Genomic DNA, 23,181 nt, shown 5'->3' on the forward strand with positions numbered 1-23,181 from the left:
GGTGGGCGCTTGGGCCTTCTCTTGGAAGTTCTGGGTCTGTCTGGCCCAGCTGCAGTTAGGTAATTTCAATTTGCAAAGGGCCAGGCCTTTCATATGCAAAAGCCTCTGTGCACACCTTGGGTGTGGGGGTGTCTCAGGGGATCAACAGGATGGAGCAAGCAGCTACATCTGCTCCCCAGTCCTACCCTAAGAGGCCCCATGTCTCATTGTCCTGGTAACAGCTGCAAGCACCTCTGAGAGAAAGCCACCCTCAAGCTCGCCCGCTGCCAGACAGTCCAGTTTCTTCCCATATGAGTCCTGGGTCCCCAGAGACTTCCTGGTACCGGAGATCAGAGCCGTCGGGAGCTTGTGACTCCCTCCGGATTCAAAAAGACAGCCACGTCCTCAGGTGCCAGACCCTTTCCGCGCGCGAGCCCCTTACCTCTGCACTTTACTTCCGCAGCTCCTCTGGCTCTCAGTGTGCTTTTCTTTCCTTCTAGTTGTAGAATTTACACTCAGCCTGCCTTCCTGTGGTTCTGGATGATGTCCGTTTTGTGTTTTTGAAGTATTATTCAATTGTTGTGGGAGGCAGCAATTTCCCGGTGTTTATCTATGCCGCCATCTTAGTTTCTCAAATATCTTTATTTTGTTCCCTCTCTTACCTTCTTATCATTTAACATAAGATATATTGTCTTTACATCATAATAATGAAAAATTGTTAACCTTGCATTATAGAATTTAAGTTTCAGGATAGCGAGGAGAAGGGTAAAGGACTTTGCACCTCCTCTTCTGAGGAAGAGGCTAGTGAGTTTTTGGTTGTGTGTAGGATAGTTGTAGCAGATTAGGAGGAATTATGACCTTGTTATTGTTTTCAGTTGGTGACTATGTTTTAAGAAAATGTTTATGGGTGCCAAGTTGGCAAAAGGTGGATGTGGTATTAAATTTTATGTATCAATTTGACTGGGCCATGAGATAGAGATTAGGAGTGAGGTCCAGGCTCAAACACTTTCTATTTCTCTTTAGAACTTTAGGTCCTTCCTTCCCACTCTGCTGCCCATGATCTTAGTAGTAGGAGTACTCATAGAGCACTTCACTGGGGATTTCTGACTTTGTCTTCTTTTCTAGCTTGTCCTTTGATGGCACAAGGTAGACAGGGTGAGCTTACAGTGTAAAAAAGAGAAGGATTCTAAAGTGATAGCTACCAGCGGTTTTAGAAGTGTACTTTTGTATAATTTCAATATTTAACTTTATTGCCATTTTGCAGAAATATTATTATACCACAGTCAATAGAATATCCAGCATTCTTATCCCCAGACCTGAAAGTTACTGTTGGGATGCCACCTCCGGAAGCCCAACCCAACCAGCCCCCTGCAGTGCGACTTGAAAAACTTCAGCAACAACCTCGGGAAAGGTAAAAAACAAAATAAAAAATATTTAAAATATTATGTATGTGTTACTTGTATATTAATATTTTCCTTTGAGGCATGGGCTTGCTATTAATCTGAATCTTCATCGTGGTTATATTTCATGGGTTCAGAGGCTATATCTGAGTTTTGCTTATCATATTTAGGTGTTTTAAAAAGTCAGTGCTATGGCAAGAAAAGAAATAAGAACTCATAAGGTAGTGTCAAGAAAATAAAGAGGACACCCTAACTGGTTTGGCTCAGTGGATAGAGCGTCAGCCTGCCGACTGAAGGGTCCCAGGTTTAATTCCTATCAAGGGCATGTACCTTGGTTGCGGGCACATCCCCACTGTGGGGTGTGCAGGAGACAGCTGATCGATGTTTCTAACTCTATCCTTCTCCCTTCCTCTGTGTAAAAAATCAATAAAATAAATTTTTTAAAAAAGAAAATAAAGAGATAAACTAAGGCTAGGTAAAAATTGTCAAAAAGATTAGCTTATTCAGGAATAACAGAGGACATGCAAATTGTAACAAGCTATAAGTAAGTCATTTGAGGGTTTGGGGTAGACTGTATTTATGGACAGGGAATGTAGAGTTTAGAAAAATAAAAAACAAATGGAGACGAGCTTTGAAAATTCCCTGAACTGAGAAAACCAGTCAGCCAGTCATACAAACAGCTCAATTTAACTATTTTGCAAAACCAACTTGATTTGGGTCATTTCTTGTTCATGATCTGGGAACCATAAAACTTCCCAGGTTGATATGAGTGAGGCAACCCTGGACTAATTTCCTATCATTTAAGAAAATTCCAATATTTTCAATTTTCTGTAAATTAGGGATTTATAGGAAATCAGTTTTTCAGTCCTTAAATTTTGTTTTTCTGAGTTCACATTGGTGAGATTTTTCATTTTGTATCCTTTGGTTCCATTTAGATTGAAATTCTTTCACAGGAGGAAATATAATATTTGCTCTGCCTTCTGACTCAACAATGGAATCTTTAGGCCTCTCATTCTCTGCTCTGTAGTTCAGTCTAGGTATTTTCTTCTGACCTATTTACAGTTCACTGGTTCATTCTTCTTTGTACCTAATCAGCTGTTAAACCAATTGAATTCTTAATTTCAGTTTTCTTCTTCTTGGTTGTGGAATTTCCCTTTATTATATAGTTTCCATTTCTCTACCAAAGTTCTCAGTTGTAGTTCTTAATTTTTTTGAATATATTAATCATTTCTCCATTATCTGGATCTCCTCCTGTAAGTTTGTTTCTATTAATGACTTTTTTCTTATAGTTTTCTGTCAAATCTTATCATATACCAAGTTGTTTTTATCAAGTGCCAAACATTGTACTTGAAAATTTATAGAACTAATTTGAGACTTTTGGGTGTATATACTTTCAAAGAAGATATGCATTTGCATCTGGCAGCTATTATGAATAATGCTGCCATGAATATTCATGTGCACATTTTTATGTAAGCATATGATTTTAATTTGGTGAATACTCCATATGTGCTTGAGAAGAATGTATATTCTACTGCTGTTGGATGGAATGTTTTGTAACTGTTAAGCCAATCCGATATACTATATAGTTTAGGTCCAATGTATTCTTAAACAATATATTATTGGTTTGCCTCTTTTAGAACTTTTAAAAATGGATCATACTATATGTATTCTTTTGTGAATCTACCATATTTTTCTTGCTTTTTAAATCTATAACTCTGTCTTTCCTTTCTTTAGGCTGGAAAAAATGAAAAAAGAATATAGAGATCTGCCTACATGGAGAGAAAAAGCTTCGTATTTAGAAGGAATTCTTAACCCCAAATCGGGACCTAATGAACTTAAGGTAATTAACATAATATGTTCTCCCATATAGAACTTTTAATAATTTTTATTTTAAAAGATGATGATAATTAAAAGTGATGATCAAGAATTATTTATGTTCTTGATATAAAAAATGTTATTTATGGTTCATGCACTCTACTACTTTGATAATGTGACATTCAATAAATCTTGATTTATAATTTATAAGGTTTAGTATTTTAACAGCTTGTTGAGATATAATTTGTATAGTATATAATTCACCCATTTAAAGTGTACAATTCGCCCTAGCCAGTTTGGCTCAGTGGATAGAGTGTCAGCCTGTGGACCGAAGGGTCCCGGGTTCCTTTCTGGTCAAGGGCACATGCCTGGGTTGTGGGCCCGATCCCCAATAGGGGGCGTGCAGGAGGCAGCCAATCAGTGATTCTCTCTCATCATTGATGTTTCTCTCTCTCTCTCCCTCTCCCTTCCTCTCTGAAACCTCTCTGAAATCAATAAAAATAAAAAAAACATTTTAAGACAAAAAAGAATGTTACCTTCTCTCAAAGCATCAATACAAGATTACTTAAAAATATAATAAAGTGTACAAGTCAGTCACCCTTAGTATATTCACGGAGTTGTGTGTCCATTGTTATAATCAATTTTAGAACATTTTCATTACCCTCCCCCCAAAAAAACCCACACCTCTTAGACTACATCCTTCAAGTTCCCATGTTCCTTAGCCTTATGTTCAGCCTCTGTAGGTTTGCTTGTTTCAGAGATTTTTTATAAATGAAATCATACAATATATGACTTGCTTTTTTAACTTAGCATAGTGTTTTCAAGGTTCATCTTTGTTGTAGCATGTATCAATACTTTAGTTCTTATATTGCCAAATAATATTCCATTGTATAGATATACAGCATTTTATTTATCTATTCTTCAGCTGATAGGCATTAGGTTGTTTCCACTTGGTAGCTATTATGAATAATGCTGCGTATGAACATTTATGTACAGGTTTTTATGTGAGCATATGTTTTTAATTTGGTGGTGGTGATGGGGGATATACATGGAGTGGAATTGCTAGATCACATAGTAATTCCCTGTTTAACTTTTTTAGGAATTACCAAACTGCTTTCCACAGCAGCTGCACAATTTTATCTTCAACTAGCAATGCATGAGAGCTCAACATCTTCTCCAACACTTACTTTCCTTTTTAAAAAATATAGCTGTTGTAGTGATTTTGAAGTGGTATCTCATTGAAGTTTGATTTGCATTTCTCTAATGACCAATGATGTGAGCATCTTGCCATGTGCTTACTGGTCATTTGTATGTCTTTTTGGATAAATGTTTATTCAAATCCATTGCTAATTTTAAAAACTGTGTTATTTGTATTTTTATTGATGAGTTGTAAGAGTTCTTTACAAATTTAGACCCTTATCAGATATATAAGTAAGGTTTAATATTTAGAAATGTAATCTAACCTCTATTTTTATCTGGCAATAAGGATTCACAGGGATTTCAGTAGAGAGGTAAACCAATGAAATGAAATGGTAGTTATAACACATTAGCATATTCATGATTTTTAATACCTCTGCTATAATTGGGCAGAGTTCTGCTGCTATGGAATAAATTGATTAGCATTACCAAAGTGAATGGATATTTTAGGAAAGTTTTGGGGGTTCTTTATTAAAGGGACTATGGACTTTGGGTTCTTATTGAAAAATCAGTACTTTATAAGTGTGATTACTCTACCTTATAATTCTTCTTGGAATTTTGTAAAGATCCACATCACTTATCAACTCATAGGCCTTAATGTATTTTAATAAAAAGGTCATCTGTTTTCTCTCACAGTCCTTGAAGTTACATTATGTCATTTATCTTATAATCTTTTTCTCTCATACAATCATCATTACTAAATACCCTATCAATTCCTGGGTTTCCTCTCCCTGGACTTTCAAGTCCTAGCCAGATCCACCTCTTTAAAATGGTGCTGTTCGGTTTGCTGTTCTCACAGACCCATATCCTTCTTGTCTTCTGTACATTAAAAATATGTATTAAAAGTTATGAAGGCAGAGAAAAATGTTTAGCTCTTTAAACATTTGTCTAATATATTTATTTTCTTCATTTTTTTTTCCTTCTAGGGAAGTAATATCTATGAGGTACCTGAGAGCCAATTTGAAAAGAAGCCTGAAGATACTGTAACATCAGGTTAAGAAACTAGTTTACTTTTTATGTTTATTATTAAGATAATTAAAAACAGGGTAGCTATATCACAAATATAAAATTAGTAATTTGCTTTAAGTGGATTTCATATTTTTATAGGGAATAAATATGCCTTTCATTATAGCTTAAGTACATAGTATTTCTTTTGTAACACTCCAAATAAAAGACTTAGACTTAATTCAGTTATTTTAATTTTTAATGTTCCTTTCCTATTTTAAGGACAAGAAAAAAGTTAAATTTTAACTATGACCTATGAACAGGAATTTTAAACATTGTTAACTGTAGAGCTATTGTCTCTCTTATGTAGAGGTGTGTGTGTGTGTGTGTGTGTGTGTGGTGTGTGAAAGAGAAAGGGGGGAATGAATTAATTAGCATTAAATTTGCAAACATACCACAATTATCAGTAAGATATTTAATTAATGGAAAAAACTGTCATGCAATCTTTTTGAAAAAGATCTCTGTAAAAAGCTTTATTTAGAAAGTTAAAATTGATGCATAATACCATATCTTTAACATCTTAAATTCTGAAGGTATGGATTAAGTACATTGTTATAAGACTGGTCACAGGTGACTTTTCTACTTCTCTACCTCTCCTTCCCTGGCTGCATCAGGCACCTCTGTATTCCTTTCCTAACCTCTGGTCAGCCGCCTGGCAGAGCTGCTGCATCTTTTGCTCACCCTTCGCCTGAAACATTCACCTTTTAGGTGCAGAGGAATCACATTTCTCTCGGCAGTGTCACTGCTTAAGAAGGATACCTGCCTCTTTCACTCACTGGTGGTGGCCATCTTTCCTTTTTTAATTAATTTTTCCCACTTATCCAAAGAGCTTATTTCAAGTCCCATTGAATCATCTAGTGACTTCTTTCCTTTTGGTATTCCTATGGTTTCCTATAGTTATCGCGAATATTTATTTATTTCCTCACCCAAGGGTATTCATTGATTTTTAGAGAGAGTGGAAGAGGGGGAAAGACAGAGAGAAATATCGATGTGAAAGAAACACATTAATTGGTTGCCTCCTGCATGAGCCCCAACCAGGACCCAGGCCAGGAAGGAGCCTGCAATGGAGGTACGTGCCCTTGATCAGAATCGAACCCATGACCTGTTGGTCCATAGGCCAACACTACCCACTGAGCTAAACTAGCGAGGGCATAGCTAACATTTATTGATCACAGTGTTATAGGCACTTTACTTGGGTTCTATAAATCAATCCTCACAGCAGTCAATTGAGGGCAACTATTACAGTAGGTCCTCGGGTTACGACAGAGATCCGTTCCTACGGCGCAACATAAGGCGATTTCGCCGTAAGTCGGAACCCACCTACATAAGCACCTACGTCACTCACAGGGGGCACATACACAGCAGCAATGAAGTGAAACAGTAAAACAAATTTAAAAGAAAGATAATTCCTGACCTTTACTTGTGGTAAGTAAATAATAAAAAACATGAAGCACATGTACATACGTCAAAATGACAAAACTTTTTTTTTAATAAATAAATGGGAGATGGCGAAGTAACCACGAAACAACGTACGTCGAGTCCAACGTAACCCGAGGACTGTATTAATGACATTTTGACAGATGAAAAACTGAGGATCAAACCAATCAGTGGTCACATAGCCAATAAATGGTGAGGATTGAGTTTGAGCATTTAACCATATGGTTGCTCACATCTTACAGATATTTGTGTCACACCTACAAGATATCATTAGCTTATTTTATATGTGAGAAAGGCAAGGCTCAGAAAAATGAGCTGAGCACAGTCATGCACTAATAATGACCATGTAAATTTTTTTTGCTAGACTTCATTCCTTTGTATCTCAATTCTTTATTCCCTCTCTCTCCTTTCAGGTTTTCTTTTTCTCTTTGCTAAAATGTATCCTTCGTATTTCTAGAAAAAGTTCACAAGTGCTTCATTCAGCCTCTCTTGAATGGTCTTTTGCCACTCTTTTTCCAATCCCAACTTTAACACTGACCATCTGGGATTTATTTTATTTCCTTTTGACTTTTAGCAAAATACACTGAATGCTTGTTTTTATGTCTTTATTGGTGGATCTGAAATCTCATTACTTTACATGTTTTCATTTTACCTTCACACTTGTACATTCTCCCTGATCTTCCAAGAGACTCATCAGTCTGTTTTTACTAAATAGTGTTTGTTTGAATAGCTACCTTGATTTAAATTGTTCTTCATTCTTGGTGAAAAAAATATTATAATAAGAATTTATTAGTTTACATAAAAATATGTTTATTTTCTATATAATAAAATATTCTGTTAATTTAACAGATATCTCTCATATAAATAAGGAAGTTGAAACTATTCCAGCTGAGGTAAGGGAACTTGGAAGACAACTTCTAATAGTCATTATTTTTTAAAGGGATGAAATATTTATAAACGAAGAAATATTTACAGGTGGAAATAAAAGCACTCAAAAAGTTATTCAGTTTATCCTGTTATTTTTGTTATGGCAATATCGTTACAGTTACATGACTTACTTAAGTAAAATTATACTCTTAAAAGAGAAATTTTAGCATAAAATAGTAACATTTAAAAATATCTATGAAGATAGGGGACAAAAAGAAGGGGGGCACATAAAAGAAAAAGCATCAAGTTCTGCACAGTGACCTTAGAAATGGGTGCCGCAGACCTAACCACATTCTTTACTTTTTCTCTACGTAATAATAATCTATATATTATAGTAGAAATAGAGTTCACATGATATTATTTGCTTTTTATCTAATTTTACAGAAGCACACTCCATAAAGTAGTGAATTCCTTTGTAAACCAATAAGAAATAAAAAATTCTTCCCATTACTTGACAAATGGGATTTGATGATTTTTACCTTTGGGTCAAATATCTGTTGAAGAGTTAATATGTACTATTTCCCTCAGTCCAGGGAGAGAGAGGGGGGCAGGGGGAAAGATAGAGAATTTTTCATACATCTCAATTTATTTAGTTTAATAGTCCTTTATTATAAGATACCATTCCTTGTACTATTTTGCTGTTAAAATGCCCTTTATTTTGTATGTTGGTGATAGTATAACAGTAAAATGTTATACTATCTTCTTTTTTGAGATGTTGCTGATTTATAACATCTGAATATATGAGACCCACTGATTTATAAAGTAGTATGATCATTGTTATGGAGAATAGTCCATGTTTTCAGGCAAGTAGAGAATTGCTCAGTTCTTTTATAAGGACTGTAATAATTTACAAATATTAATGGTAACTTGTTATGATAAAGGATAAGGGTACAAATGATTTTAAGTCCAGTTTTATTAGTTTTAAATATTTCTAGTAAGTAATGATTAATTGGTAGCTTGTTTTATGGATATATTTTTTAGTTACTAGGTAATGATGATCAGAAAGGCCTGACTCTACCAACTCTGAACCAGCAGGATGGAGATAACTCAAAGGCGTTTGGTCCTAAAAGGGATGAACCAGCAAAACAAGGAGCTGCTCAATTGTTCACTATTCCTAACCTGACAATAACCGAAGGGAACAAAATGATACCTTTAGAGGAACACCAATATGAACCTGTAACAGACAGAAAACTGCATACCAAACCCTTGCAACCAGAAGGAAAATTATTGGATAAACGTCCAAGCATTTTAAAGCGAGAATCATCTACATCACAGGTAATGTTGAAAAATATTGCTAATAGTAAATCCAAGTAGAATAAAGGGGGAATTTAAATTCATCTCCAACAGAAATTGGGTGGGAAAATAGCAATCTAAGCTTAGCTAGAAGGAAGAGGGTATTTGCCCTCATCTTAGAAGTATAAGACTGGGAAAAACCAAATCAATTCACTTAAAATAACAAATTAAATACAAATAAATTGAAAATGTCTCCAAGCGGAAGTGTGTCTAAGTATAGTAAACATTCCTACCCTATTTATACTCATCAAGGAAAGAGGAAAAATAACGTATAACAGTTTTATTAAAAATTTACACTGAAATAACTTTCCAGGCTTCTAAGTATTCTTTAAATTTACATTTTGTTATTGTTGTTATACTTTCAGCTGAATTTTACAACAACCTATGGGACTAGCTTCTATTACTGGTATCTCTGATCACTTTGCTTTTCCAAGATCCTTAGTCTCATACTCTACTGCACCAGGTTTAGGCTTGAGATACAGAATTTCAACATCTAAATCAGATCAACATGTAAGTCAGCCTCAAGAAAGAGGCTTCCTGAGTATGGCTTCTCTGTGAACTGAAGATACCAGTTATCTGTCCCCTGCATACATGAGTGAGACAGGGTCAGGAAACTGCCATATTCTGAAGGTGGAGGAAGGGGAAAGTGAAGGCGGTGAGTGGGCCATACCAACTCAAACTCCTGGCTCTGTCCTTGGGACTTGGCTTTACCTTCTGAATGATCCTTTTTCCCCCTAAAAATGAGCTTATATTTGTAACTGAGTTGTTTTGTAGCTCATATCTTGTCTGTAGAAAGCTGTAAGTTCATACCCTCTTTTCACTTTATTTTTTATTTTTTTTTTCAAATTTTATTTTTTATTACAAAGGGTATTACATATGTGTCCATTTTTTTCCCCGCCCTAGACAGTCCCCTAGCCTCCCCTATTCCCCAGTGTCTTATGTCCATTGGTTAGGCTTATATGCATGCATACAAGTCCTTTGGTTGATCTCTTACCCCCCTACCTCCCGCCCCCGAACCCTCCCCGGCCTTCCCGATGCAGTTTGACACTCTCTTTTCACTTTAAATTGTCTCTGTTCCTTTCAGTCCAAGATGCTATGGTTATCTTAAAGATCTTGTGAGCTTCCTATGTGTCAAATTATGACCCCAGCCAAATGTTACATCTCTAAATATCTTCCAAGACAGGCTATTTTCCTTTGGCTCATAGTCAAGGTTCTTTATAGCACCGTATCCTTAAAAATCTTAGAAGCTCTCCTGTCTGTGCACCCGAAGATACTTAGAATATTTTTTGTCTAGCTGAGTTGGTCTTTGATACCATCTTAAATCTTTTTTTGAGGTCTTAACAACAGTTCTTACAGCCACATCCTGTGATCTAGACCTTGAAACCACGTTTTACTCAAAATGCCATTGGGCCCTGAGTAATGAAGTCATGAGGTGAGGATTTTTGGGCATTGACTCAATGGCTTAACAGTGTCATAAAATACCCAGGAACCTCTTTTGTTTTCTTACATTCTTCCTCCTCCTCTCCCTCCACTTCTTCTTCCTTCTCTTCTTCCTCTTCTTCTTTCTCCTCTTCTTCCTCCTCTTCTTCCCCCTCCTCTTCCTCCTCTTCCTCCCCCTTCCCTCCTCCTCCCCCTCTTCCTCCTCTTCCTCCCTTTTTCCTCTCCCCTCCTCCTCCTCCTCTTTTTATGCTCATGCTTGACACTTCATGATTATAAGATGTTGCTTTAGTTCTGGGCATCATAGATGTATCAAGGCAGGTGAAAGAATGTGGGGTGGAACAATCAAGTATTTCTTTTCCAACTGCTCCCTTTTATTTTTACAAAGAAACAGTAGTTTGGCGTATTGGGATGATGCTCTAACCAACTGAGCTACCTGCCCAGGGCTGGGGGACTGGATGAAAGAAGATAAAGAGATTGAACAAAAAAACAATTTATGTATATGTGTAAAACATATACACAGACAATAGCTGGTGATAGCCAGAGAGAAGGGGTGGGAGTAGATGGGCAAAGGGGAAATAAATGGGGACAGAAAGAGACTTTGCTTAAGGTGATGGGCGCACAATACAGTGTGTAGATCATGTTTATCGAGTTGTACGCTTGAAACCTGTACCCCAATAAATTAAATAAATTAAAAAAACAGAAGTTTAACCAGTAATCTCCCAGTAGATTTTGTGTCTCCTTGAGTAGAATTGGATCACATGACTATCTCTAGCTTCAAAGAAGAATTTTGTACTATAAACATTGCTGTTACAAACAAAATTCAGGTTCTGTTAGAAACAAGATAGTATGGGGAGTGGTTATTGTGCAGTCATTTAGCAGTAGTGCCACAATTATTCTCCTCAACTGGGATGCTTTCCCCCTAGATCTTCTCAGGGTTCCTTTATTCACATCAAGTCCCTATTCAGCTGTTCCCTCCTTAGAGGGGGCTTCTCTGACCAATAATCACCCAATCACCCCATCCCTATTGCTTTTTCTTCAAGTCTCATTACCTGGTGTCATATTACTTACTTGTTTGCTTACTTGTTTTTTGTCTGTCATTTCCACTCGATTTTAATTCTAGATGGTAGTGATATACTAGTATTCTTACCACAGTGTCTTACCATGTAGAATAGTGATAAGTCCATGATAGGCACTCAACAAATATTTTTTGAATTAGTTCATTAGTTACAAATACTGCAGGGTATTGCATTTTTTAGAATCTCTGAATATATTATAACTCTGGACCTCTTCGTATGGATTAATCAAAATCACCTGGTCATAGGAAATGCAAATTATTTTAATACTCTTCAGGAGAATAATCTACCTAGCTCTAGCATAGAAAATACCAGGCATCAGGCAGCTAGATTAATTCCACATCCCATAAGAGTAGTGATCAGACTCCCATTATGTTTGAGTCTCTTGAATTTAAAGATTCTAGGATCAAAGGCAGGAAGTGATATATGCAATATCACTAATATCTGCTCACCCATTAAATTTCATTTCCTTCACGAAGCTGTGAATTCTATTTATGAAATTTTAATCCTTGAGTAATGCCTGATGGACAGATGGGAGATATGCCATGATCTCCCAGACTCTGTCTTTGATTATTCTGCACTTTGAATCAACGTAAGCCATGTGTGTGAAATGCACCTTACAATTATTTTATCCTCTATCTTTTTTAATTCAGTTTTTTCACTTTGAAGTTTTTCTAATCTATATGCTTTTTCTTCATAGATACAATGAATTTTTAAACTAATTGAGACTATAAAAGATAAAAATAGTTCCCATGATTTTTGGAGTAAAGGGAACTTTTCCAATTGGTCCTAATAGACCTTCTTTTGAAATAGATCATTTTAAAATTTCTAACCATTTTTATCTTTGCCCATACCCTATGAGCTGCCTCACTAGATTCTCTTTCTAGTTGACTTCTAGTTATGTCCAGCACATGGCAGGCATGGCAGGTCATTGGAGGGGAGGAGGGAAGAGAAAGGTTGGGGTTTTCTGTCCCACTGTCTTCCTATTGGTGCTGATTCTTACAATGAATTTTCCTTCACATGCACAGCTACTACTGGGGGGCCCCACCTCTGTGCCTCCAGCTAACACTGGGCTCGGGCTGGAGTGGTAACATTGCACTGTTGCTATCTAAATCCCTTATTGGTTTCCTATCTGTACACACACCTTTCATTTATTTTAAAGTTTCTTTAGTTGAACCATTTTAGAGGAACTCTTAATTCCTGCCCTAACTCTAACTAGTAATCTTCTCAGATTTTTAAATGCATACAGAGTTTTCTCTATTTTCTCTGCTCATATCATAGGAGCTTTGTAAAAACTCAAGTTTTTTACAAAACTCATTATCTTGACCGGAATGTTCATAATGAATTTTTTAAAGCACAGAGTTGAAAATGATGTGTGCTTATGATTCTTCAAGCAGTCCCCCCACCAAAAGAAATACATAAAAAATAAGAGCCTATGAAGCCACCACCCAGAAATTATCAGTGCCAATAGTTAATATGTGATGAACCTCATTACATAAATTTTTCCTGATTGTCGAAAACCACTCTCTGATTCTCTTGCCTCTCTGCACATCTTGTGAGAGGCGCAAGGATTCCTTTCCTGTAAAGTAATCCATTGCATGTGCAGTTGTGATCCAGCCCTCTTCAGATCCCCTTGTGGGAACTAGGGCTTGAGGAACCGATAGTTACTTTGATAGCTCTAAGTAATAATCTGTCCTTTGTCTCTGACTCAAGAAACTCATGTCTTCTATCAGCATGCTCGGAACCATGGCAGGCTAAGTTGTTAGCTTATACGTAGGGCAAGTTCTTAACAGCTTTGGTGACAAGATGGGATACTTTCAGATGTGGCTTTCTGAAAGAAGCAGGACAAGGACTTTGTGTCTGATCAATTGGATTTAGGGGAATCCTATGGGAATTGGTAGGTGAATATGCTGACCAAATTGTATGATGATCGGGCAATAAATAGTCCTCCAGTTCATTGCCTGTTAATGAGGGGGAATTGGAGAGGTAGTTGCAAGCCAAGTGTGGGGAAACAGATTCAGCTGCCTGAACAGTGCCCTGGTTGTTGCTAATTATCCTCCAGGTGGGAAGACTTCCTTGCCAATCTGATGATCTGTTCCATTTTAACAATTGGTACCAAGGTCTGTCCTCAGTGAGAAGATTCTGCTCTTTGACAACAATTACAGAGATGCAGACCTACACTGAGGATGACAGAACAGGAATTCATGACTGCCATGGACAGAAACCAAGTGAATCATTAGAACTTTGGCTGGTTTGCTTGGGAGATGAGTGTACAGACTGTGTGATATCTGTAAAGGAACAGTGGCAACAGCTGGGCCATCTTATGGCCAACTACTCTGCAGTATATAGTGTCAATCTTACATCCATTTCAAAACAACCGTAAAATATCTGTTTTTTTGTGGTGAGTTTTGGCTGCTATAACATAGTTTTGGTCCTCCCAGGAGATTTCCCTGGAGCAGATGAATTCTTGTGGGAAAACATGCCAGGACTTTGACTAGTATTCAGGCTCTCACTGCCCTCAGTTGGGAACACAAAGCTGATGAAGGTGATACCCTAAAAATGAGAAACGAAACCAAAGAAATACAGATAAATTTTTGCAGTTGGCTTGCTCTGGGTAACTCTTCTAGCCTCTATGTTGAAAACAGGCAAGAATTTATGAGATATCATCATGGTAATGGGACAGCAGATGCCTTGGACTGAAGTAGATACCACAGAGTAGCTCACTGCTACGCAAACCAATTCCAAGTTATCTGAGGGACACACAAACTTCATGTTCCTTTATAGAAAGCAGTGTAGATAGGGCTGCTGTCAAGGCATTCCCAAAGATGAAGTAAAAGTTGTCAGCTATGAAGACCTGGTTGCCTAACATAGTGTGTTGGAAAGACCAACAGCAACAGTTCATTGGATTGAGTCATGAGTTGCTACACCACTCAAAACCGAAAGTAAATGTGAAGCATGGTTAAGTGGCATGGAGTTGCTTCCTCCTTCTGCACCCCATGTCACCTCCCTTCCACCTTAACCTAATCCCAGCTGCTTAAGGAGACACATGATTGGAGATGGAGCCAAGGTCTCCTGGTCCCTGAAGGAGATAGAAGGCTCTATACAGCCATTCAAGTTTGCTGGGGAATTTCAGAGAGGGTAGAGCCACGATCTTTTATAGCTCTATTGGATATGGGTGCACAAGTCTCTGTCTTATGTGCACCTGTGGAAAGCAAAGGCACTTAGATTCTGCTTATGGGGTTTGGCAAGGTTCACAATGGGGAAGGGAACTAACGTAACATTCTGGATGAAGCTCTGTAGGTCAGTTGAATATACTGCTGTTTCTATATCTGGATGTGTAGTAGCAATTATTGTGTTACATACTTGTTCATCTTCATTCCATAAGTGCCAGAGCAATCAGAAGAGCCACATGTAGAGAAATACTAGTGGGAAATGTAAGTCACTACCCAACTTGTCTCCCTGTGCCCTCCCAGGTGGTCTAACAAGCACTAATTCTAGGAGAACAAAGGGCAATAGCAGCCTTCATTAAGGACTTACAGGCTACAGGGAAAGTAAGAGATGCATTATCTCAGTTCAGCAACCCAGTGAAATTTGCTAATGGAGTTGGAGACTTACAATAGATTATCACCAATAGAATCCAGTTGTTTCTTCCATATCCAAACTGTTCCAGATTTTGTGACTATAAGTGAATCCATTATACAGAATGATGTCACTTGGTATGTTCTCTTGGACATTGCCGTTACCACCTGTGCTATGCCACAGATACCTGAGGATCAAGATGAGTTTCCGTATATTTTTAGTATTCCTCTTGGTGTACCTACTCACCTGCCATTTGTCACCAGTGAATGGGTCAGCATTTAACATGCTGTCCCTCTGATATCCATAGCTTTCACGATATAGATCATGTCCTACTGGTCAACAAATCAAAAGTCTTAGTCTCAACATCCTTGAATATGGTATTATCACATCTCCACCAGCAGAAGTGGCTAATAAATCATGATAAAATTCATGGGTCTACTGACCAGGTAAAATTTATTGGGATTATCTGGGCAGATTTGTAACGTTTAGTCCTTCTGACAGTAAAAGAAAAACTTGCCTCTTTGTCCCATCCCCTTCCATCAACTCCATAAGAGGATGCCCAGAACCTTGTTGAACTCTGAGTATGGAAGATAGTAAGTGCCTCACTTGGGCATTCTACTGGTCCTTTGTATTGGCTAACCTATAAATCAGCATCCTTTTAGTTGAGCCCAAGCCAACATGCTGTGTTAAAAGCTGTTCAGCAAGCTGTGATGCACTATTTTTGGGGTCCAACAACCCTAAGAATTGTTGTGAGCTACAGATCTTTGTGCTGATTGGAAACCCTGCCTGAAAACCCTTCTTGGGGTTTTGGACTTGTTCTCGAACACAACTCACAGGTATCCATCCCCCTTTTGGAAAGCAGTTATTACCTTGAGTACCTAGTACCAAGAGTTACTGAACTTCACGAACACCTTACCTATAAAGGCCTTGTGACTCTTTGGCCTGTTGTTTCCATTTTGGGATGGATCAAGTTTGGCTCAGCACCTATCAAAGTGAAAGGGTCCAATAAGCTTTCCAAATGGAAATGATATATTCAAGAACACAGCCTGGCCCTCGTGAATCTCAGCTTTACAATGTGGCAATTAGGGAAACCATATTCCTCCTTCTGCCTCCTGAAGAAAATCAGTTGCTCCACTGTCTGCTTATCTGGTATCTGATGGAAAATGCCTGTTAATCTTATTGAAGAACTTTTGTATATGACGAGTCACTTCTTTCTTGCTGCTTTCAAGTTCTCTCTTTGTATTTTGGTAGTTTGATTATAGTATGTCTTGGTATATATCTCTCTCAGTTTATCCTTCTTGGAGTTTGTCAAGATTTTTGGATGCAGATTCATACCTGTTATTAAATTTAGGAAGTGTTTGGCCATTATTTCTTCAAATATTCTTTCCTCTCTCTTCTATGACTCCTATGATGTGTATATTGATGGTTGTCCCCAAGGTTCTTTAGACTCTGTTCATTTTTCTTGAATCTTTTTTTTTAATATATAATTTTGATCTCCTATCTTTAATTCACTGATTCTGCCTTCCGTCTGCTTCCATGTGCTCTCAAACTCCCTGAATAATTTTCTCATTCCAGTTATACTTCCTGATCCAGAATTTCTATTTGGTTCCTTTTCAAAATTTCTATCTCTTTATTTTAAACTAGTGGCCCGGTGCATGAATTCGTGCACATTGAAAGGAAATTAATTAGAAGAAGTATTTTAATATTGCTATTTTCCCTTTCTCTATAATAGAAGTGTCAACCAAATTCACGATTGACAATGACAGATCGAAACACAGGCGTGCATTTGGCACCAACAAGAGCTTTATATGTGTATCGCGCATGCACTAGTCAACTTAGCCTTTTATAGATACAGAACAAGCTTGCTTAATTAAACCTGCTTTCGGATTTAGCTAACCTTTTTCCAGCCCAGTGAAGCACCCCAACTTCTCTTTCAGGTAATTGTCAGCATCACACCAGTAAACAAATGAGATGAGGCATGGGAAAACGCTTCACAGACATTCGGTTACAGTGTAAACTGTTTCCACCTGGCTAATGTGTTTCTGGGCTGAAGAAACTGCAAGGAGGCTAGTCATGGCTAGGGAGAGGAAACCAGGCATTGTTATATGATGTCATAACCCGGACAGAGGGGGAAGGACACTTAGCATATTATATATATATATATATATATAACATACATTGTTTTTGTTTAGTTCTTTGTGATTCTTTTTAGCTCTTTGAGTATATTTAAGAAAGTTTTTAAAATATCTTTGTCGGTTTAGTCCAATGCCTGGATTTTTCTCAGGGGTTGTTTCTATCCTTTTTTTTTTTCTTTTTCTGTGAATGGGCCATATTTCCTGTTTATTTGTATGCCTTATAATTTTTTATGGAAATTGGGCATTTAAAGCATTATAATGTAACTCTATAACTTACATTATTCTCCTCCACATTATGGGATACTATTGTTGATTTTTTAGGGCTGCAGTAACCTATTTCTTTTGTGACTTATTCAAACTATTTTTGCAAAGACTGTATTCCATGTCATTTCCATGAAGTCTCTGTTCCATTATCTCAGTAGCCAGGTAATGACCTAATAGATTTCTTAAAACACCAAAATTTAGCTATCCTTTTAAAATTAACCAGCACTCTGGTTGCTATAAGTTTTGCAACCAGAATTAGATTCTGGAATTTGAAATAACTGATCTGTCAGCCTTTGACTATTTATACTTGTTTCAATAGAGAAACCAATTCTTTGAGCACTGTGTTTCACCATTCTATATAATGTCACTTCTCCCTTCTCTTTTGATATATGTTTTCTTTGATGTTATTCTCTTTTTTACTTTATTTTTTAAGTTATTAGTCCCCACCTCTAGAGCTTAGAACAAGAGGGGGTCAAAGTAATATCACATGATTTGTGGGGCTTTTAATGCTTGCCATTCCCTACCTCCAAACCTACTAATACAATGTTTTAGCCATGTAAGTTATCTCACCACCTGCAGTTGCACTAGTGAATTATAAAGGAATTCTTTTCTTTATGTGAGATAAAGCCAAATGTAACATTGGACCTCATTTTATTATCTATATATATAAAAGCCTAAGCAACTGTTCGATAAGTTGCTATGATGTGCACTGACCCCCAGGGGGAAGACACTTAATGCAGGAGCTGCCCCCAGTGGTTGGTGCGCTCCCACAGCAGGAGTGCCGCAGGGCTCACTGCTAGCAAGCACAGCTGCTGCAGCATGAGCCTCTCCCACATACACTCCCCCTGTGCACCACTCCCCGACTGGGACCGGGACTGGCCTCGGGACTGACTGGGAGCAAGCCTGCGGCTGCTTCTCAGTCAGGGCACACCAGTATTGCCCTAGGACAGGTGTGCGGAGAACTGCAGCGGAGTGGCCGTGAGCCGACCAAGCAGTAGCAGCAGGCGCAGCAGGGCCAGGATGAGCAGGAGCACCATGGTGCCCAGTCCGGGCTTGGGCTCCTCCCTGGCTGCCTCTTGCTTCACGCATCCCTCGGGGGCTGTTGGACTGCCGGTTCCAGCCTCATCCCCACAGGCCAGGCCAAGGGACCACACTGGTGCATGAATCTGTGCACCAGGTCTCTAGTTATTTATAGCCATCAATAATACTAAGTTTAAATTTTATATTGATATTTAATTATTGTTTCTATTAACTTTTTCTGGTCTGTTTTTATTTCAGAGTTCATGTTCATTTAGCATGCTGGATGAATATGTAAAGCTCCCTGGTTTTATGCGTATGTTATTATTTGTATATGTATTCTTATAATTTTCAAATATTCAGTGAAATTGAAAACATCAACTCATATAAAACAATGGTTATCAAAACTTTCTTTCAAAATGTAAATCACACTATTATGTTTTGTGATAACTGTCATGAAAAATCTATGGAATTATAATATTAGTGGAAAATAAAGCAACATACGAGTGACCTTAAAATCCTACCTAATGTTTATTTTTATATATTATAATATTAGTAGCCTATTTATTTTTAATTTTTTTCATCGCCATTTAGTAAATCACTTATTATGTTTATCTTTGTTTATAAACATGTTGGCTATCCTATAGATCTATTAGTAAAGAGGTTTTTCTGATTCAAAGAGTTGTTTCGTGATATCATTATGAAAACATATGCAACATATCAGTAAGCCCAAAGGTGGTAATCAGAATATTTAACACCTAGTACAGCATGAGCATGTAACAACTAAATCAATCGATAATGTGGGATCAGAGTTCTGGAGGTTTCCCGCTGTGCCATGTTGGGGTTTAAGGAAAGAATGTGCTTCACTTTTAACAACCACAAAAACATTCCGAACCACCTAGAGTGCATGATGAGTTTTTTTGTGTTTTTTTTTTTGTTTGTTTGTTTGTTTTTTTACAAATGGCATTAAATGCCAGAGAAATAGAAGTACGCAATACAAACATTGACTATAATCTGACTAAGAGACAGTCTTTTCTGTACATAAAAGTACAAAGCATGATGACATTTAATTGTAATTGTATGCATTTTAACAGTACTATTGAAATAGTAATTGGATTTATTAGTGACAGACGCAAGGGCGCAGTGTGACAGAGATTAAAAGAAGTAGTAATCATGGTAACAACAACAACATTTGCATTCATTGCATGTTTATTGTGTTCCCACACACAGTGAGACATGCTTCAGCTCCTTAAATCACACAACAACCCTATGAAGGATGATCTTCATTGTTTGAGAAGTGAGGAAACTGAGAGAGAGTCCAGATAAGATATCCAAAGTTAGATAGTCCATTAGTTACAGAGACTATTTGAGAGCAAGCAGTCTGGCTCCAGAGCATGCGCTCTTAATAGCTATGCTACACAATCATTAGTTAGATGCAGGTGTAGAACATGCTGGTCAAATGCGATAAGTGCCAACTTACTTACATAATTATTTAAAAAATTTTTTCAGATGTGTTAATGCAAGATAGGAACTGTGGATGGCTAAATACAAATAAAAAAGGAAAAACAGTAAGTAGACAACATATCCTAAAAACAACTGTTAACATTTTATATTGTTTTGAATTAAAATTTTATCATGCATCTATTTTATTTATTATAAATGTGATTTATTATAAAGCAATATATATATATATGGCATTAACTTTAGCACACTACGCTATTGAATTGTTTACTTCTGTCTCTGCCAAAATAGATATGGCTTAATAAGCAACTCACAATATTATCGGGAGAGCATGGACTACCTCTGCCCACCTATTGTGATATGAACAATTTTAAAGAAGCCATTCTTCTCATCCCAATTGCCCATCAATACCTGAAATTAATGATATTGGATTCCTTTCTTTGAAAATTTTTAACTGTTTGTATGCCATAAGCGTCTATATGCCAAGGTCAAGTGGCAGACCTTTTTTAATTAAATTCAAATATCGTGGCAATTAACTGGTTAATTGTTCAAGATTCAGCTGTCTGCATGCAGGCTACCAGCAGTAAATATTTCAGAGATACAGCAGGGCTTGTGTGGCTGGGGATGAGGATCAGGCAAGAAAGAAATACTGAGCCCAGCTGGCATGGGGTCAGTGTAGGCCTGTGAGCCAGGAGGTCACGGCTCAATTCAGGTTGCGGGGCTCAGTCCCACCCAGGCTCAGTCCCAAGTTGGGTGTGCAGGAGGCAGCCCCTGGGTGATTCTCTCTCATCATTGATGTTTCTATCTCTCCCGCTCCTTTCCTCTCTGAAATCAATAATATATATTGATACTGAGATGAAAGGTGAGAAGAGAAAGAAAACTTTCTTGGCTTCACATTTTGCACTCAATAGAGAAGGACCGTGCTTACTCAGGGAAGAAGATTCCGAGCCCCTGAGGAAGCATCAGTACTTTTCCTTGCAATTTTTTTTTCGTTGCAATTTTTAATGACTTAACTGCCTCAATTCCAGACATTGAAACTCCATGCGAATACTCTTTTTGTAGAGTAGAATTTAATATAAGAATGTCTTGGACTCCATGCAAAGGGATTAGTCCCTTTAAGGACAGCAATCCCAAATTTTCAATACATTACTGATACTAATATTCAATTCAATTGTCCCAATAATCCATTAAAATGTCCTGAAAATTTTAATGTTTTGGTATTTAGACTACTTCTTCCAGATTGATTCAAGCACCTAAAAACAGACAAAATCCCATAAGATTACTGCCCTAAACTTTTATATAGTGTGTGTGTGGGGTGGGGGGGGAAAGTCTAGGCCATACCACCTATAACGCGCATGATTTAGGGGGAAATGGCATGATATCTACAAGGCATCATGTTGCAGCAGGAGTACAAGATTTTAAGTCAGAAGGCTAGATTGTGGCACCATGCTCTCCCCTATTTACTAGAAGTTAAGTGGGGATTAATTCTTTGAATATCTATGATATAGCAGGCACTGTGCTAGTTAATAGTTAATGATAATATACTATAGATGAGCACATATTAAGCTTTTATGAGCATTATTTTTTTAATCCTCACAACAAAATAGGCATTGTTACTGTTTACATTTGCAGATGTGGAAACTGAGGTTCAGTGAGGTTAGATAATTGTACCATGTCACACAGTAAAGGAATTGGAGTTTGATCAACCACCTTCTCCTGCCACCTGATCTTGCGTAACTAAAGCTCCATTAGTGAATGTGGCTGACAGAAAAGCAAACAAGGTATTATGCAGCCACACTAGATGAAGGCATAGAGTGCCTTGGAGCATCCTGTTAAGAATGCAGGGACCTGGGGCAAGACAGGGAGGATAGATATGGGTAATGAAAGGCCTTTTAACCAAAATGATGACCCAGTGAGATAATATATGAAAATATTTTCTAGTGTCTTGCACATGCAGATTGTGTTGTGTTGGTTAAATTGAATTGAACCCTCATCGTAGTGGCCTTCAAACAGTCCTATTGTGGTAGGACCAGCAGACTAGAGAAATAGAAATTCTGTGTCTACTCCAACTCAAAATATTTTGACAAAGTTAAATGTTATCAGAAATATGCAGTCCTAAGGGTCTCCAAAGGACTCACTTAGAGACTCCTAGGCAAGTACAAATTATCTCCTAAGTGCCATTGTACAAGGTCTTTAGTCACAGTTGTCTGTCTTCTTCACCAGAATGTAAGCATTATGAGAGCTGGGAATTCTGTATCTTGTTTTCCCAGCATCTGGAACACTGTGTGGAACCTAAGAACTCAACAAACACGTGTTTAATGAGTACCTACTATGTGCAAGATACAGTGGATACAAAAATGAAAAGAATATAGCTCTCGATTTCAAAGACCTTATAGCCAGATAGAGGAAAAGACTTACTTGGAAGAAACCATTATATTACAGCAACATAATTGTTCTAAAAGCGATAAATTTAAAAAGTACAGTTGGCATAGGCAAAGTAGCACTGACAGGTAAAGATGATCTGGCTAGAGATTGGGCCTGACTCCATATTAACTATGGCACCTCTGGTGTTTGTCACAGAGAGCACTATTCCATCATTTGTACGTGACTATGTGACCACAGCCTTAATATATTTGGGGCAAGATATTTATGCCACTCATCTTTCTATCTTCTTGCACCTGGCACAATGGTATAAAGTAGTCATCTGACAGATGTTGTATTTTGTCTATTTGCCATGTGGGTTTTGGCTTATTGCTGTTGCCACTAATAGTTTGTCTGCCAAGTGCCCTGGGACTACCCCCTAAAGGTATTGGTAATGTTAGGCAAATGCTCACAAGTATACTCTAAATATATTTTCCTACTCCCAGATATACTACATCCCTCAGTCCCTCTAAGATCATCTGCAGCCAAGGCTTAAGGGCATGTATGAATGTGGGGAATTGCATTCCACAACTCCCCATGGATCTTGATTGTGGGTGTTAAGGTCTAGGTAAGGAGGAGGGTATTCAACTCAGCAAAAACCCTGCAAATAATGGGTATATTTCTTTGTTAGAAACAGTCACAAACATATACACACACAATATTTATATAAATGGTATACAAAAGTTTACCATTTTAAAATATGCAGAGGAAGGAAAGATAAATGAGAGATTAGGGAAA

At 37.5% G+C, this 23,181-nt stretch overlaps 1 protein-coding gene across 1 annotated transcript in view; it reads left to right on the top strand.

Moving 5' to 3' along the window:
* Positions 1-23,181, top strand: part of ALS2CR11 (amyotrophic lateral sclerosis 2 chromosome region candidate 11) — a 57,432-nt gene that overhangs the window by 16,017 nt on the left and 18,234 nt on the right. The window contains exons 8-14 of the mRNA XM_015559095.1: positions 1,244-1,390; positions 3,114-3,219; positions 5,318-5,384; positions 7,683-7,726; positions 8,793-9,035; positions 18,823-18,877; positions 20,071-20,129. Of these exons, the coding sequence (XP_015414581.1) occupies positions 1,244-1,390; positions 3,114-3,219; positions 5,318-5,384; positions 7,683-7,726; positions 8,793-9,035; positions 18,823-18,877; positions 20,071-20,129 (721 nt within the window). The remainder of the gene's footprint in view (positions 1-1,243; positions 1,391-3,113; positions 3,220-5,317; positions 5,385-7,682; positions 7,727-8,792; positions 9,036-18,822; positions 18,878-20,070; positions 20,130-23,181) is intronic.

This window comes from Myotis davidii, unplaced genomic scaffold (assembly GCF_000327345.1).
Source record: "Myotis davidii unplaced genomic scaffold, ASM32734v1 scaffold914, whole genome shotgun sequence".
In the NCBI taxonomy this organism is placed as follows: domain Eukaryota; kingdom Metazoa; phylum Chordata; class Mammalia; order Chiroptera; family Vespertilionidae; genus Myotis; species Myotis davidii.